Source organism: Rissa tridactyla, chromosome 7, assembly GCF_028500815.1.
Source record: "Rissa tridactyla isolate bRisTri1 chromosome 7, bRisTri1.patW.cur.20221130, whole genome shotgun sequence".
Lineage (NCBI taxonomy): Eukaryota > Metazoa > Chordata > Aves > Charadriiformes > Laridae > Rissa > Rissa tridactyla.
In genome coordinates this window covers 54,142,619-54,160,405 of record NC_071472.1, presented here as the reverse complement: position 1 = coordinate 54,160,405, position 17,787 = coordinate 54,142,619, and the positions used below count along the sequence as shown (strand labels likewise).

Below are 17,787 nucleotides of genomic sequence, written 5' to 3'. Positions count from 1 at the left end.
CGTCACCGCGTAACGCCGCGCGGGGAGGGCGGGGCTCACGCCGGCCCCGCCCCTTCCACCGCGCTCTTGAGGGGACGCCCCGGAGCGGGAAAAGGCGAAGTGAGGGAGCGACCGCGGAGCGAGGGAGGGACGGCGGCGGGTCCCGCTGTGCGACGGTGGAGTGAGGGAGGGACGGCGGCGGGTCCCACTGTACGGCGGTAGTGGGCGGGAGGGCGGCGGATCCCGCTGTACGACGGGGGAGTGAGGGTGGGACGGCGGCGGGTCTGGGTGGACGGCGGCGGTGTGAGGGAAGGATGGCGGCGGGTCTGGGTGTACGACGACGACGACGGCGGTGGGTGGGTGGGAGGGAGGGAGGGAGGGGTGGCGGCAGGTCCCGCTGTGAAAATAAACAATTAAACTGCGTTTAAGCCTGTGCCTGCCCTGTGAGGATCACTCTCTGGAGAGTGGCAGCATGCAAGACGGTGAAGGCCTTCAGCCTCTCATGGAATTGCTAAGTTTTACCCAAAAGGTTGGGGTCCATGGTGATCCACCCCAAAAAAAGTGTGAGGGCACCTCCAGCCCCCCACTGCCCCATGCACAAGACACATCTGCACGGGCCAGCATATGCTCTTTGGGTTTGTGTTTTGAGACACTGTCCATAGTTTGAGGAATGTCTTTTATTAATTAAGTTGTTATTTTTATACACAGCAGCTCTAACATGGGATACATCACGAGAGTACCAGGGTCACTGGTTGCTCCAGCAAGCCTTGACCCCATCTCAGCTGTTTGGGGCGCTCTGCACACCTGAGTCAGGGTTTGGAAGGTGGCTGCTTTTTTGGTGGAAAAAAAAAAAAAAAAAAAGGAAGGAAAAAAGGCTGTGAAGTTAGGAGACAGATGGTGAAAGATGGCTTGAAAAGACTAGCGTTGTGTAGCCTAGGGAGGGGAAAGCAATAAAATGTAGTCATGATGCTAAATCCAAAGCTGTTATGATAAAGTGAACAGCACTGCACTTTGTTATTATGTTATGTATGTTATGTTATATGGTATATACGTTATTATGTTACGGAGGGAGTGATTTAGACAAAACACAAATGATTACTGGAAGCTGGTGTGAGTTTCTTAAGTTTAACCGTACCAGACCTTTAGAGAAGAATGAATCATTTAATAAGGATAAGGAGAAAGACACAAGTTATATAACTTGGAATATAATTAAAACACAGCCCCTAGATTTTACTACGTAAGTCCAGATATACCAGAGGTAAAACTGTTCTGCTGGAATCTGATCCTTATTTACTCAGTTAACACAGCGCACAAGTTGTTTGGTTTTTTTTCTTGACCCATTGAAAATAATGAAAAGGGTCCAGATGAGTAACACAGGATTAGACCTAATGAGTTAATAAACTCTCAAATTAGGCTCAACAGAAGGTGAAATTTCAAACTCGTGTTTCTCGCTATAAGCAAGCACCTCACTTCTTATCCCTAGAGTTCATCCCCAAAATGTCATGGCTGCCCTGCAACATCACTTCATTATAAAGCCGTTTTCGTGACAAAAATTGCTTGTTCACAGTTTCTTCAGTTGTAAGGGAGGTAGCTGTGCAAGACCAGTCGTTTCAACATCTTGTATATGAGGGGATGGAACTATTGTCTGATAAAGGAAGTGTGAATATTGTGAGTTTATTTAGCAGTGATAATCGAAAAGCGAAGCTTCGGTCAGAAAAGCGGTTGCTGTTAAATGTAAAAATTATTAGGAGATAAACATAAACTGTATATTCAGAACAGCGGCGTCTGTGTAAGTTCAGGCTGCTGGCGTTACTGCAGGAGCTCGCCTCCACAGGTGTCTTCCCTCTGGTTCTCTTGCTCTTGGCCTCTCTCCATTTTGGCTGCCTCCCCAGCAGCTCTGGGTCTGGGGTTTTGTCGAACGCCTGTGGAGCATTATGGGTTTTGCACTGCAGACAGACGGTGAGGAATTCGCTCCAGATTTGGCACTCTTTCTCCTGTGGCTGGCCCGGGATGGCGGTGGGGAGCTCCCGGAGTACGGCTGGGCTCAGCCCCGTTCCTCCGGCTTCTGCTGCCAGCCTCAGCAATGCCTCCAGCGCCCCACGGCCCAGGGTGTCCATTTGGGTTAGAAAAAGGAAAAGCTTTGACTAGACCTCATCTTATTTAGGGGCTAACCTATAAATATGTGAGATAGATAGGGTGATTTATTTTCCTGCAGCTTCAGTACATCTGTTATTTTTTTGGTTGCCCCTTCAATCTTTGATCATCTTTGCTCCTTTCCCCTTGTCCCTTTCCCCTTCTTCCCGTTGACAGCAGAAGGCACAGCATAGACAATGGGGGATTTTTAATTTAGGTTATATGCTAGCTAGAGTTTAAACAACTCATTTCTTAATTGATGGTTTTCTCAACTCTTTTTAATTAATGGTTTTCAATTTCCCTTTTTTTTTTTTTGTTTGCTGACAGGATTCCTTCTTGTGTCTGAAGTCATTTTGCAACAGGTCTCTGTCTGAATTCCTTTTGTTTTGCAGCACAATGACGGCAGGGATGGCACGGCTGCGGCATGAATGCTGCCATTGTGTTTCGTCCTCCTGCCTTCCGTGGGAAAACTCGCAGAGCTTCGTTTTTGACTCGCTCTTCCGCCTGGTAATGCCCAGCCATAATGTGCCTGCAAGGAAACGGGGAAGGGAAGGAGAACAAGGAGCTGGTGGCCGTCCTCAAAATAAAGCAATAATAGTGATGGGTGCTTATAGTAAGCAAAGGTCGTTTGTTTTCAGCTTCTAGGTGACTTCTGTTGCTAGACCAGAGATTTGCTCGTTCTTAAGCTCCAGCCAGACCTGTAGTGATGCTACTTTTGCTAGAAACCGGAGACATATGAGAGAAAGACGATCAAGCCACGGTTGCCTTTGGTCGTATCCATCTAATTCCGAGTCGCGCTATCGACTCGCAGGTCTGCCGGCTATATTTAGGGGTGCGATACCAATGTCATCCTAGATCCGTGAAACAGATGATGCCATCCCATTTCTCAAGTGGGAAGCATGTTCTTCCAAAGATAAGCTGAGCGAGGCTTGGGGGAAATCCATCGGCAGCTGCTCCGGAGCCAGGCGGAGCCCCAGGCGATGGCGTGTGCGAGAAAAAAACAAACTTTGAATGCACTTTTTATATCGCATGTCCAAATTCCACCTCCCAGAAAGCCTCAGGGTAAACTTTGGTAATGTGGAGGGCCCTCAGCAAGGGTCCCGCTACACAGGAGGCACCAGCTATGCTGAGAATTGGGCTCATTCTCTGCAAAATCGTGATAAAAAGTGTGGAATGCCCACCGGAGCATCTGTCTGAGACCAGCCAAGGGGCCATATCCGCCCTGAGCGTCACGCCAGCCGTGCCGGGTGTCGCAGCACTCCCCGGAACAGCCCGGATCTGGGGAAAAAAAGGGGGGAAACTCATTTTCCTGCTGAAATCAGTGGGACGCGGGAGAGGGAGCGCCCCGCAGTGCCGCCTCCCGGCCGCCAGGTGGCGCCATAACACCCACGCCACGCCCTCCCCGCCCCGGCCTGACGTGACGTCGTCGCGGAGCGCCACGTCCGGCGCGGTTCGGAGTGGGCGGGGCGGGAGGGGCGCGCCCGCCCCGCCAGCCAATGGGATATGGGCGCGCGTGCGCGGCGGGCCGGCGCCGGGCGCGCGTCGCGGGGCTGAGGCGGAGGGAGGGGGTAAGATGGCGGCGCCCGTCCTGCTGCGAGTGTCGGTGCCGCGCTGGGAGCGGGTGGCCCGCTCCGCCGTGTGCGCGGCCGGCATCCTGCTCTCCCTCTACGCCTGCCACCTGGAGCGGGAGAAGGGCCGCGACCTCCACTACCAGGCCTTGTGCGACCTCAGCGAGCGGGTCCGCTGCTCCGCCGCCATCACCTCCAGGTGAGGCGGGGATGGGACCCGCCGCCGCCGCCTCCTCAGGCCGCTGCGGGAAGAAGGGGCTGGGAGTGCGGGGAGCGGTGGGGCTGGGCCTCGGAGCGCTGCCTCCGGCGTCACGGGGTCTGAGGCGGGGGGTGCTGGGGGCCAGGCCCGGCTCGCTGAGGGGGCTCGGCCGGGCGGCAGGAGCCTGCGGCTGTGGGCCGGGGCTCGGCCCGGGAGGGGCTGTCTGAGGCGTAAAGGGAGCTGGGCCTGTGCTGGGGGCAACGGGGTGGGCAGGCCGAGGAGGGGGAGGTGGGGGCTCCTGGTTTAGGCAGCCCCTTCTCTGGAGAGCTGGTGTGGGAACGGCTTTTTCTGGGAATCGCTACCCCAGGAGGGTGAGGCACCCGCAATTTCTGTGTTGTAATCCATGGCAATTAGCTAGAGGGACAGGCGTTTTGGTCGCAAATGCACGTTGGAGTGAAATGCTGTAGGTGTGACGAGTGGTTGAGGCCAACATAAACATGTACAATTGCAGATGATTTGCTTTGGGTTGTTTTTAATTGGAGTATCTGAATTGCTTTTTCATTGTAATGTTACCTGGCAGCACAGAAGATCGCCTTCGTGATACAGAGGAAGTACTTAATTTGAGAGAGATTTGTATGCCTCAGCAGCAAAAGCCCAGTCCAAATCTTGATTTGTTGTAGAGTTTCCTGTCAGTAATTACTTTAGCAGTTGTTTTTTAAAGGCCAATGGTTGTTATTTCTGTCAGGAGAGTCCATGTATAAATTTTAATATGCTGCTAGCTTGACGTGTCATCAAGTAACTATTTGATTGAATTATAATAGTGAAAAGACTTAATCTGCTGTGTGGTTACAAGTGCTACCAGTACAAATATGCTATCAGAAATACTTTTGGGTGTAATTTGTCTAAGAAACTCCCCTGGAAACATATTATCAAGTATTTCAACTAACAAAATAAGGTGATTTGTCCAGCAATCTCAAAACTGCTCTGTGCACGTATATATATATGTGTGTGTGTGTATATATATATATAGGCATATAAAGATGTATGCAGAGGGATCTATAAGTAAGGAGATGGGAAGGGAGGGGCTTGGTTATTCAGCAAATGTATGTATCAAGTGCTTCCTTTTTTTAAATGAGAACTTTGTTGTTATCATGTTAGGGCCTGCAGCTGAATGAGTACTTGGGGTTTTTATTTTTTTTCTTCTTTTCAGTGTAACCTGCATAAAAGCTGTCATGGTTTGTAAAGGTACTTGCTGTATTATCATAACAAGCCAGTGGGGGAGAACATGCCCATACTCTGACAAGGTAGAAGCTGGTTAAATTGTTTAGGCAAAATGTAGAAGAAACTCTTAGTTTTAAAACCACTTTTGTGGTGACAGAAGTGGGATTGTGTTATGTTACAGAGATGTGTATCTACAGATGTCTGAAAGGACGCTCTTGCAATTGAATGGGGGCTTTAACTCTGCTTTTCTGTCTGTTATTTGAGAAGTGTTGCAAAATGAGAAGTTTCCATCTAAATGGGGAGACTTCAATAAGCTTGACAGATAATGTAAACTTATGAATGAAAATTTTGCATAAACTACTGACATTAAGAATTTTACCACAGATAGAGAGTTAAAAAGAGAATAACAGGGATTTAAGCACCTAAGTAGCTTCTGTAGTCTGTTCTTGTATAGAATTGGTCCTTCATTAGTTTTTTTTATTGTTATTGTAAATGCTGCTATTGAGATAGGGCATTTGAAGTAATAGTTTTAACGTATGTTTACTAAATGCTTTGAAGAAGTAAAATAATTCCAAATATGTCTTTGGGTATTTCTAATTACGGAATAATGCTTGGTAATTATAGGGTTTGTTAGTAATGCTGCAGCTGAAATGTTGAGTATGCCGTGATAAAATCTGTGAGTACTTTACTGCAGGAATTCTATGTAATAATATGAACAGTTAAGGATAAAGTCGACTAAAATCTCACTAGCAGTTGCTAGGAGAATCATGCTTAAAGACTGAAGTATTGCAAACGTCAGGATAGATCCTGGTAATTAGAGCAGGTGGTAAGAGGAGTTTGCGGAAAAGGAGCATGCAAGTTCTGTTTAGTCAAGCCATATTTGGAGAAGAATGTGCTTTCAATGCTGTACAGGACACAGACGAAAAAGGAGTATTGCTTTAAAACTAAGACAAGAGGGCAAGTTATTAAACTTTGAAGTAAGAATAACAAGGAAAGAAAGTAATCTTATTTTCCATGTTGCCACAGCTCTTTATCCATCACTCATTCTCTCTCCCTCTCTCCAATGGAACATTCCTTGTTCCTACCACACGTCACCAAAGTTTCTCTGCAACTTGATTTCTAAAAGGAACTTTTAACTACTACTTAGACTTTACTGACATAGCAGAGTTTCAATCACTGCGTTCCAGCATTTTCACAAGAAACACAGATTTAACTTTCAACCGTTTCTTTTTTCATTAGGATCTTACACGGCCAGTCACAAATTATATTAGCTGATTAGCAGGCTTAACTTTACAGGGTTAAATGGGTGACGAACTTGTACTTTGTGGCTTTTACGGATTTTTAGAGTGTTCATTCATTTGTGTGACTATTTAAGCTAGATTTACTAATGGAATGTAACCATCTTCACATTTCAAGTGTTGACTCTAGCAGTGGACTGAACTTTGACAAGCACATCATAGTGCTGGGATTAATTTTAACTGTATAGAATAATTAGAATAAATTAGTATACTCTTCCTTGAGCTGAGTTACTTTGGAACTAAGTTCTGGTCTTTGGAGAGGATTTTTTTCACTAATAAGCTGTTGCTTTTAAGCCAAATCTGGTATTGGCGCAACAATGAGAACAGAAATGTTGAAAAGATTACTAGTGTACAGAGGGAGGAGCATGGAAACTCTTATATCAGAGACTGACTCATCCAGAAGATTGTGTTGGAAAGATACCTTCCTGGTATCCCTTATTCAAAATGTTAATGGTCAGCATATTTCAAGCTTTTATCACGGGGAAAGTTCATTGAATAGTTTAAAAAGAAAAACACCTAAGGACTGTACAATAAGGGAAAGTATTAGGGAAATACCTAATGTTTTAATTCAACAGTTGTTGTAGAGGTTTTAAGTGAACTGCTCTCCTGTATTTGAGAATAATTAAGTGGCAAGAATGGCTTTATTTATAATGAAACTGGCTAATAGCAGTTCCTGAAAAATATTTTTGTTTTTGCTGTTACAGTAGTTTCAGAGAGGGAATTAAACTAACAGATGAGTTTCAAGTAGTATGGATAGTGGCATGGCTTGAAATGAAATGTGGCGTTTAAGTAGTAATGCAGAGACCCAGAGCTTTTTGCTTGTTCTTTCTCATGCCCTGGAAGACTTCTGGGTCTTTTAATATGTTTCTGCTTGATTCCGTCTTGATTGATTTAAGGTTTCTGCAGAGCAGATTAATGGATGGCTCTTTTTGAATGAAGCTTTGTAGCCTGGCGTGTTTTAATACACACTTAAGATAGCTGGCATGAATGACCAAAGGGCACATGTCACTGTATATCTTTAGCAATATTTGTAGCTTTTGGCCAGCTGCGTGAGTGAAGAGGTTTGGAAATAGTCAATATTGATCTAGGTTAACATCTTTAGCTAACTTACTGAAGAAGTTCTAGAGTCAAAATAGGATTTTAAGAACCTGTGTTCATCTGGATATAATTTGATAGATGTCTGAACTTTATGCTAATGTGCAGGGTCTTGGGTTGTCATCTTGCATTTGAGCCACTCTGAAATGCCTGTTCTGAAAAAATCTTGATACGCATGTCTGCCTTATGTCTTCTAGTGGACGCACCAAAATAATCATCTGTTAGTTCTTGAAAATGCACATCTGTAAAACTTTGTGTGTGTTGTAGACAGATCTGTGCAGACATGCAGCTCTTGTACTGGATTTGCCAAGTGTGGCCTTTAACAACTGTAGTAGTATTATTGTATTGTTCTGCTCACCTTCATAAATAATTTTAAACAGTGAATTTAGACCTGTATTATGTTTGAATTGTTTAGTCTTGTGACGTAGTGTTTCAGTGCTATGTTGTGTGAGTATAATTACGCTGGTGTAGAGATGATTCCTCTGCAGAGTGGGCGTGCAATTATCCTATAAGATATTGTAGTTAAAACTTTGACCAGTACTGGTTTTTCAGTGAGGCATACCTTGCTAGAACTACAGTTCTGGTGTGTCTTTATAGAATGCAGACCGTAAGAGATCAAGTTGACAAGAACAACCCTATTATCTAAGGAAATGGGACATGGAAGAAAACTTCTCTGAGCTCCTCCCTAACCTGATGTTTATATTGCAGGTTCCCATTCAGTTCTGTTGTGGGGCAGTTCCTGTAAACTTGATGTCTGTCAAGTTTGCATGATTCCAGGTTAAGAACATTATATAGCAGTTATCTTTCATATGAATGGTAAGTTCCTGGTCTCCCAGCATTTTTTATTGCTGTGTCTGCAAACAAGCATTCAGTTACGTTTGAGGTTGACAGCTGCAATTGTTAGTGACTGATCTAAGGTGAGAAATGGTAAAAGTAGCTTTGTGCAGGTAGTGGGAAAAGCTTGTCTAGTTCCTTCTTGTGAACCACTGCACACAAATGAGGCCCGTGGCTTTTTTTTTTTTTTAATTTTACTAGTTTTGCAAGTCTTTGCTCTTTTCTGGTCAGTAATATCTTTGTCCTGAGTCAAGTTAATTGTTTTTGTTATGTATCTTCCATTCTGTGTAGAAAAAGGTGGAAGTTTAGTTAAACTGATGAAGGGCAGTATGTGGAGCAGTTGGTGGTCGTTCAACAGGAATCATGTGTGGTTCTTAAGCTACCAAAATAGTTTACCTGAAAATGTTGCCTCCTGAGACTTAGCTATAATCTGTCCTGTAATTTAAAATTGGTGGCTGTTCATTTCTGAGGATTGCAAATTGTTAGAAAGCAGGTGTAAAAATGCTTTTTCAGTTATTCTGTAGGAAGCATTCATTGTTTTTGCTGTCTGAAGGAACGTTGGAAGATGTCTAGTTTGTTGATTGAGCGGGGGGAAATCAGTGTAGACAGAATCCATCTAGTATGTCAAGCACTCTGCTTCAGGAGGATTTTGAGTGCTGCAGGTTCGAGATGATGGTGAATTGGCAGAGCTGTAGCTAGATGAGTATGAGACAAGCTTTACAGCTAAGGATGCCAAGCCAAAAAGCGCAAACAACTTGAGGCCAAGATAGGTTGTATTATTCTGCTTTTTCAGACTGGCTTCTAGAGAAGATTTTGCCTTTGTGTTGTGTATTAGTAATTTATTTTATAATTTTTCATTTTCCATGGCAAAACTTAACAAAGGATACAAGTTATAAAGTTTTATAGAAACAGATTCAATGCCAAAGGGGAAGGGAGAGAGACTCAAAGTAATACTTCTGCTGAAGGGGGAAAAAAAACCCAACCTTGCTGCGTGAGCTAAGCTTATCTGTCCCACTTGGTCTGCCAGCCAGACGGGCAGCACAAGTGCAAATAGGTCTCAGACAGAGCTGATAGAGGGTGGACTTGATTGGGGAGGCAGGGTGCAGAGGCTGGAGGGTGTGAGCTGAGAGGGATCCAGAGGTTATTTCGTGTGCTGGGGAAGGAAGGTGTTTCGGGAACATTTGTAGAAAAACAGCTTCATCAGAATTACAGCAAGTTGTTCCCAAAGCATCAGAAGCTGATGTTCGAGTGATTTTTGTCTTGTCTTTTTAACAAAAATCAATGGCTAAATACTTCAGCAGTACCCCAGCTATAGGACTCTCCCCCCCCCCCAACCTTACAGTGTATACACAAACACATGTATTTTTGCTTTCCATAAATACATAATTTCTAGCTTGACTGGAATTTGCAATAGGGCTGGGAATTATTTTGCCTGATGCGGAGTAAATTTAACAAAGTGTCTGTAGTTCAAATACAGGCTTAATTTATGATATCTTAATAGAAGAGATTATGTAGAAAGAATACAATGCTGTTGGCTTGTAGCTTGGATAACCAGTGCTTCTGTAAAGACAGCTATAAAATAATTAACCACTGTCTTCTTGAGACTTTGCTGATCTAGGCACTGACATTTTTTTGGACTGTTTCTGAGGTAGAGCTGGAGGATATACAGAACAGAAACCCATTTGTTTATGGTAAATACTGCTAATAGATTTAAACATGAAATTAACTGTATCAAAATTTTTGAGCACTCTTGGCAAACTTACAAATGAGGAAATTTTAATCTCCTTTCTTTTGGCTTCTAATTGAAGGCTTTTACTTAATTTATTAAAAGTGTTAGATTGGCGTAAGTGACCTTGTAACCATGAACTAGGTTTAATGCAAAATCCTCTGGTGAAGCTGTAAAGAAGCTGCAACTAAAGTTTCTCAACACTGCGAAGTATTAACATGCTCCGGATCCTTTGACCTTTATATGAGCTTTTCACTGAAGGTGATGTGTGAGCATAGGTCAGCTTTACTCCCCTCCTGAGAACTTTCATTCTGTTCCCTAACTTATCTCAAAAGTCACATGGTGCTTAAGGAAGTGTGCATATAATTTTCTAAAAAAAGCCTAGACTAGATGAATAATATTTATTGTTTCCTCAGGGTTACAAAGTAGTAAACGGTACTTGCTGTTGATAACAGAATAATGTTTATGGGATGAAAAATAATCCTGAAATGAGGGGCTTTAAGTAATCTACTACGACTCAGAAAACAAAACTTGAGTTCTTCCCTTACAGCTTTCTGAAAATATGATTGAGAGAGAAATGTGTTGGAAAACCTGCCACTGCACAAATGCAGAGTGTTCTCAGATTTTGAATGAGACATGCCATTTAATAAGCTGATCTTCTGCGGGATTTGATAGTGTTTTCAGCCAGATATTTAGGAGAGTAGAATGCAAACTGGGAAGTGTGTGTGCGCTTTGTTCAAGGCCTTTGCTACTCGCTGATGTTAGGGGCATGGTACTGATGCTAGCGGGACTTGACCTGATCCTAGTATGATTCTTTTCATGTTAAAATGAATATACTGTAGTTCTTTTCTTGACATGAGAACTAAGGATTGCCAAGTGACATTGAGGTGATGCGATTCTGGCATTCATCACTGGAGGATGTTGTGGAGGTCAAAAGTATGTGTTCAGAGAGTACCTAGGTACATTCAGGAAGGCTTCAAGGCAGGCTACTGAGCCTCTTGATGCAGGTGAAGCCACAGTTCAGAAATTTCTTAAGCTGATTCTCATTTTAATGATAATTGAGGTCCAGGAGAGCATCTTGAGGGATGATCTCTTTGTAAAAGCCCTTAAAAACATCATCTGCAGGTAACTGTCAGAATTGGGGTGCTTGGCTAGAAAAAACAGTAAAGCATTTCTTACAGAGGGTGGATGAGATAACAGTCTGACTCCTGGCTAAATACATACTTTTTGTTTGTTTGACTTGCTGTGTTTGGCAGGCTTGGAATGCTGTTGCATTTTGAGCTAATACTGATAAGTGTTCCAGCTTTGAACTTCTTAAAGATGGAGGTTGTTTACTTGTCCTTTAAAATGACTGAGATACTGGTGTACTGCATGAGGTTCTCTTGGTTGCCTTTCTGCCAGTGGAACTGTCCCTGATAAATTATGGTAAAACATTTAAAGTTAAAGTGTACTCCCATAATACACCATTTTGGAATGTCGAAGATGTTCATAACTGTGCAAAAGAGGTAGTGATTTAACAGTATAAGATTTTATTGGAGATATATCGCTTGTGGATCAAAATGACCTCGGTTCTTCTTGTCTTCCTGTTAAGAAGTGTCAAGTGCATTCAAATACAGCTTTAAATTTCTAAATATACAACTCTTCTGAGCTTTGTTAAGTATCAGAAAACCAAAGGGACGCTGTTTAGAGAGTGGATAATAATTTTCAAGACCTCCTTTTGATAAAAGGAAATGCACATTGGATTAAAAGTTACTGTTGTATTCAATTTTAGATGTTAGGAAACTACATGAACAGTTCTAAACGCTTTATTTTGCATTTCTTGAATCACTATTCTGAAAACTTCTCTGAAGAACATTCCAAGTTGTACCTGCGGATGGGGTGCCGTCTTGAACAGAGGGAACTGGAGTTACTTGAAACATACAGGAAGATGTCTTAGAGATTTATTTTAAAACTTCCTTGAAGTTAGTTCAGATTACTTTGTTTTTTTTAATAGGAGTGAAACTCGGGAGTGGCAAAAGCCGGCTTGCCACTTGTGTTTGTCATAGTGCTCTGAATCACCCAGGGTGACTTCAGCAGAATTTGCACAACAGAACACTTGACTGCTCCAGGGATGGGGAGCCACAAGTTGGTACCAGGAAAAAGCTGGGTTTATCTTGCTGTGCAAGCAGCTCTTTAATTAGTGCACTTCATTTGACTTAGCATTCTGTATCCAAAAAAATTGATCCAAGTTAACAGTAGTTCTTGTAAATTATATTCTTTATAAGAAAGACAAGTTCGGTGAAGAACTGAGCAGTTTACAGTCCTTTTTACTGATGTTTTATTTGTTGGAGTTTATTCTGTCATTAGGACTGCAATCTTCTTGCTATTTGTTTGCCATATGTTTTTAAACTTTCAAAGTTGTCATAACTCGGGTGTGATTTGTGTGATTTTGGTGTGAGAAGGAAGGTTATCATACTCAGTCTTCTTCCTTCCTCCGATTGCCTGCAAAAGTACTTGGTTCATTGTGCATTTTAGTGGGGTTTGGGACCTCCTTGATCGAATTAGGAGATGATTTAATCTCTTTAGTAGAGAAATTAGATAGAAATAGAAATATACAAAGTCTAAATATTTTGCTTTTCAGTTTGTTGCAGAAAATTTCCTCACACTTCAAACCTATAAGGCTGGAAAAAGTGCTTAGTCTTAAAACAGCAGGCTGCTGTGCTGTCTTGAAGTGTGTGGAATAAGGTGCAAGATTAGAGCTGTACTCCATGGACTGAAATGTAATACTTGATGTCCTTAAAGCTGCTACAAGGCCAACAAGATACTTCATGAACTATTGCGTGTGGAAAAAGCTTTCACTGTGCTTTGACCTTCTTGCAGCTATGAACAGATCACTTGGGACCACTGACTGTCAGGAAGGGCACGAGCTCGTTATCTTTCCATTAGCAACATTTTATTCACTTGCAGATTAAGTGTAGGGATAGATTTCTGTAGTCTAAAGTTTCTGATGTTTTAAGCTTGAGTTCGCCCTCAAACTTGACAGGATCTCATGAGCATCAGAACCCAGAGCGTACAGCTGGGGCAGGTAGAGGGTAGGAATTCAGCACCCTGCGGTTACTTTGAGCTGGGCTAATGCTGAACCACAGACTTGGGCACGCTTGGAGTTACGCTGTTCAGTCTCTCGGTAAGGAAACCCTGAGTGTGTTCAAATGGAGTTTATTGTCACCCTACAAAAGATTCTCACTTGGAGACTAGAACAATACATTGTAGCGGTGGATACTAAGCTGAAAAACCCATAAATGTGGTAATATGAAAAAATAAAACTAGGCTATTAAATGCAAAATGATGATACCTTTAATATATTTGTCTCGCTCTTTAATACTGCATTTGTTGGCTGGACAACCTCTCACATATCTGTGAGATTATAAAGTATTTTGGAGATGGTTGCGGTACTTTATTGTGTGAGGAAACTGCTTGTGATGTGGTGGTAGACTTCCAGTGGTCTCAGATGTTTGGTGAAGTGTATCAGTTGCATGCCTGTAGCTTGCAGAGAGCAAACCTATGCTGTGTCTTGGTTTAGTAGAACCAGTGCATCTAATACAGCAAGTTACTCCCCAACTGCACTTCCGTTGGCATAAATGTAGCACGCTGGCGTTTTCTGCTGCGACAGCAGTGAGGAATTGCATTTTTTTCTTAGATAGTTATGGGACAGTCAACCTGATAACGTGAACCTGGCCTTACATTTATGTAGTGCTTTACTTGATGCTCTGAAGACATGCTGCCGATATCCTAATGTTCTCTTGAAAGTGAATTAAGTTGCATGTTGAAGTAGTGTTAACTTCTTATATTTTCAAGTGACACTAATAAATATGGTCCTCACTTTGCTTTTACAAATAATGGTGTGATATGCCTTAGGGCATCAAATTAATGGTTTCTAGCACAAATACATTTGCTAATTTAATCTCTTATCCCCCTCATTGCAGCAGCAGTTTTGTAGGGCTTGTGTCACTTTCTACCTTATCACTAAAACGTTGAAAGTCGCTTTGTGGCTAAGGTGCTAGTTCAAAATGCCACACTGTGCAAGGGCTCTAACAAATGAGATCTGTGAATCTTGTTACGGTACCATCCCCAGCTCATCTGCTTGACAGATTTGGGTTCATCCTAAAGTGTCAGACTGATCGGGAGCAGCTGAAGTGCAAACATATGTTCTGATTTGCTTGCTCGGATGCCAGCGAGGTAGGTGCTGGCAGAGCTGGTAACTAGTTACCAAGTTGTACCATTTTCCCTCAGCTGTATAGTGAGCATGTGTCCAGCTTACCAGGGTGGAGAGAACTGCTGAAGCTATCGTTGGAGCAAGGAAGCGTTTATTTGACAAAAGAGCTTTAAACTACAATTCTATAAAGCAGGCATAGTATTTGGTGAAGCTGCAACTGCGTGAACTTAGTAGTTTCTGGTGTGTCAAATACCATTAATCAGCGATGTGTGGGATAAAGTTGTACCTAGTGCACCTCCTGGTGCAAGCTGCTTGGTTTTCCAAGATAACCCTCAACTTCACATAGGACTGCAGTGGTCATGTCAGAATAATGTCAGAATATATGTTTCTTCTTCTTCCCCCCCCCCCCCCCCCCCCCCCCCCCCCCCCCGCCAGCAGTGATGAATTGAAAATACCAATGTAAAGCACTAGGTGCCCAAATACAAGTTAATTAGTTTCACTGTTTTACAGATGGGGTCGAGGATTCGGTCTGTTGGGTTCCATCTTTGGAAAGGACAGTGCACTAAATCAGTCAAACAGTGTTTTTGGACTCGTGTTTTATATACTACAAATGCTACTTGGTAAGTATTAATTCAATTTAGAGCCTAAAGTATGTAACGGGTCTGTGGTGATGAGAGTAGTGCATTATACATTGTGCAATCTGCAAGAGACCAGATAAATGCATGTGATTTTTTTTTTTTCTAAGCAGCAGTCTGATGATACATCTCTCCAAAGGGCGTAAAAACCCAACTGATAACAAAAGCAATTGCATTTTCTCCTGCTATGCTATTAATAATATAAGCTTCAAGACAGTTGCTGCCTTAAGTATATTTAGCACTGGATTGCACAATAGAAAAGAGAGGAAATAAAAATGGAAGTTACAAGTTTTGCAGGAGGAATAGAGATAGCAGGCAAAAAAGTGCATGAAGTGTAATGTATGCATATTTCTTTGTCACTATATGCTATAAAGCTATTAATATTGATAGACATAACTTGACCAGCCTGTAACTTTCCCATAACTCAGGAATACGGAAGATGGTAAATACAACACACACTTCTTATCAAAGGACTGTCGTACAGAACCTAGAAGCTCCCCTCCAAATAGCGATTTGTCAGCCATCTTGAACTCATGGTATTTTAAACAGACTTTTATGTAAAAAAACCAAACTTTGCTGAGTAGCCTTCAGTTTGAATTAGTGCTCAGGCTTTTTTGCTTTGTGTGGAAGGGGGGGAAATGAGAGCAGCGGTAGTAACTTTCTCTCTCTCGTTGCAGGTATGACAGCAAGTGCAGTAGCAGCTCTAATCCTCATGACATCCTCCATAGTGTCTGTAGTAGGGTCACTGTACTTGGCATACATTCTGTACTTCGTGCTGAAGGAATTTTGCATTGTCTGCGTCATCACATATTTGCTGAACTTCATTCTCTTTATCATCAACTACAAACGACTAGTTTATTTGAACGAGGCCTGGAAACGGCAACTCCAACCCAAACAGGAATAACGCCTGTTTGAACTCTTGACTGACAGTCTGAAGACCCAACTTCCATTAAGTTTATTTTGCAGTAACTTTTTATTCTCCATATCAGACACTTTCCCTGAGAATCATAACTGAATTTTTAATTATAAATTTGAAGGGGCCCTAGATAATTTTTTTGTGCTAATCTTCAATTTAAATGTGGTTATGAAAGAAAGCTCTAATACAATCAAAGACAAGCTTTAACTTTACTTTGAAGGAGTTTTAGCCACAGCAAAACCTAGACTCTCTCTCTTCCCCCTCCACTTGTGAAGTGGGTAACACTTGCTATAAAATATCCTGTATATAAATTCAGGTATAACAAGATGTGATCATGACATTAAATATTCTAGACTAGTATTACCATATTTAATGTTGCCATGTTTACAGTATGTGTATTACTTTTTTTTTTTTAGCTGATGGACTTAGATTTGACTAGGACTTATACTGTAAATAAAATTAGAAATATTGGTTTCATCCCTGGAGAACTCACTGTACAATCAGTTTCGTTAGCCTAGGAGCTGTCAGAGCGTTCTGCTGATAGTCGACTGACGTGATGGAAGAAGTGATCTCTCTAGAGAACACCGTGTTGCTGCATTAACTGCTAGTGCTTTCTCAAGAATGATGGTTAGGTTTTGTTCCGTGGTGGTTTTGTTTGGGTTTTTTTGTCTCCAGTAATGAAAATGGAATTAAAGCTGAAACCTGAAGTATGTTCATGAAACCACAACTTCACTAATTTCTGTACAGAATGAAAATAGCTTAATGTGGTCACTAGGAAGCTGCCACCAGGATATTATATGCAGATTGGGGGTTGGTGTGTCCAAGAGTGCTCTTTGAAAGGACTTAATTTCCATGCAGAGCTGTTTCATTTTTGAACTGCGGTCAGACAGCCAGTGTTACTAATGTTTGATGTTGTATAATTGCTGCAGTATAAAATGGCATTTTGCAGTGGAAACCACTGACTGAGTGGGATAACCAAGTAGTGCACTGAAGAAGCAGTTACTTAATTGATCTTCGTCAGGATCTTTGGCTTGTGCTATATTGGGAAATGAACTTTAGGCCTGACGCACGTAAGATCCCTTGGAAGGGAAACCTGTTTAGTGGGATAAGTAAGTAAATGCGCTCCCGAAAATGAAATGTGATATAGCGCTATCATTGCTCTCTCTAATAACTATAATTGGAAAAAAAAATTAAACTGCAGATTTAAACCAAGGAACAAAATTGTAAATGTTGTTTCTGCACTCAGTATTCTAAGGCTGAATATTAAAAGTGCCTTCTGTCTTAAAATCTTAAACCAAATACTTTGTGTTGAACTTGGCAGGCAGAAGTGTCCTTGCTTTAAAAATGAACAAACAAACAAACAAAATTCCCAGCAAAATTGCTGGGGATAGAAGAGTATTAAGAGATCTATTTTAGTTTTTAGACCGAGAAGTGGTAGCAATATTGTTTCGGTTGAATCAACGTGATAGAAGGCTGACGATGTGATTCCGAAAAAGTAAAATACTTGTGTTTCAGACTCTGTGACACCAAAATGTGTAGGTTCAGCTACTTTCTGTAATTGGTGCTGTGCTGCTTTTTGCCCTTGTCAGCTTCTAAATATGAAGAATTCCAACTGCGTACCCATTTATTTAAAGAATTAGTTTAACTTAATTTTAGGATTTTTTTCTTAAACATGAATGTCAGAGAGACACTTATGTTGTATGGCTAAGTGGATTATAAACACTAAATTGCTGAGGATAAACTTGACTGTGAAACATGCAGTGTTCCGTAGAGAAAATAGAATTTTTAGATTGAATTCACAAAATAGTATTTAAATTACTACTGAAGTAATTTCCTGGTTTGTATCAAGGATGTAGGTGGAAACTGCTTTTATGTATAGAGTTCTGTGGTATGACTAACAGACATCTGTTGCATGTAACACTAAATTACTTGTCCCTCTTGTCTAACAGTTTTAGACAACAATTCATTAAATGCGTTTTGTATTGACCGGA

General features: G+C 42.0%; 1 protein-coding gene across 1 annotated transcript; it reads left to right on the top strand.

Moving 5' to 3' along the window:
• The first annotated feature begins 3,642 nt into the window (after positions 1–3,642).
• Positions 3,643–17,787, top strand: VKORC1L1 (vitamin K epoxide reductase complex subunit 1 like 1). The gene is made up of 3 exons (XM_054209313.1): positions 3,643–3,879; positions 14,756–14,865; positions 15,558–17,787. The coding sequence occupies exons 1-3, from the start codon at positions 3,686–3,688 to the stop codon at positions 15,782–15,784; spliced, it is 531 nt and encodes a 176-aa protein (XP_054065288.1). The 5' UTR covers positions 3,643–3,685; the 3' UTR covers positions 15,785–17,787.

Excerpts from the sequence above, each read along its gene's own strand:
- VKORC1L1 (XM_054209313.1), top strand. The coding sequence starts at position 3,686 with ATGGCGGCGCCCGTCCTGCTGCGAGTGTCGGTGCCGCGCTGGGAGCGG. Across the intron at positions 3,880-14,755 it reads TCCGCCGCCATCACCTCCAG|ATGGGGTCGAGGATTCGGTC; the intron begins GTGAGGCGGGGA and ends ACTGTTTTACAG. Across the intron at positions 14,866-15,557 it reads TATACTACAAATGCTACTTG|GTATGACAGCAAGTGCAGTA; the intron begins GTAAGTATTAAT and ends CTCTCGTTGCAG.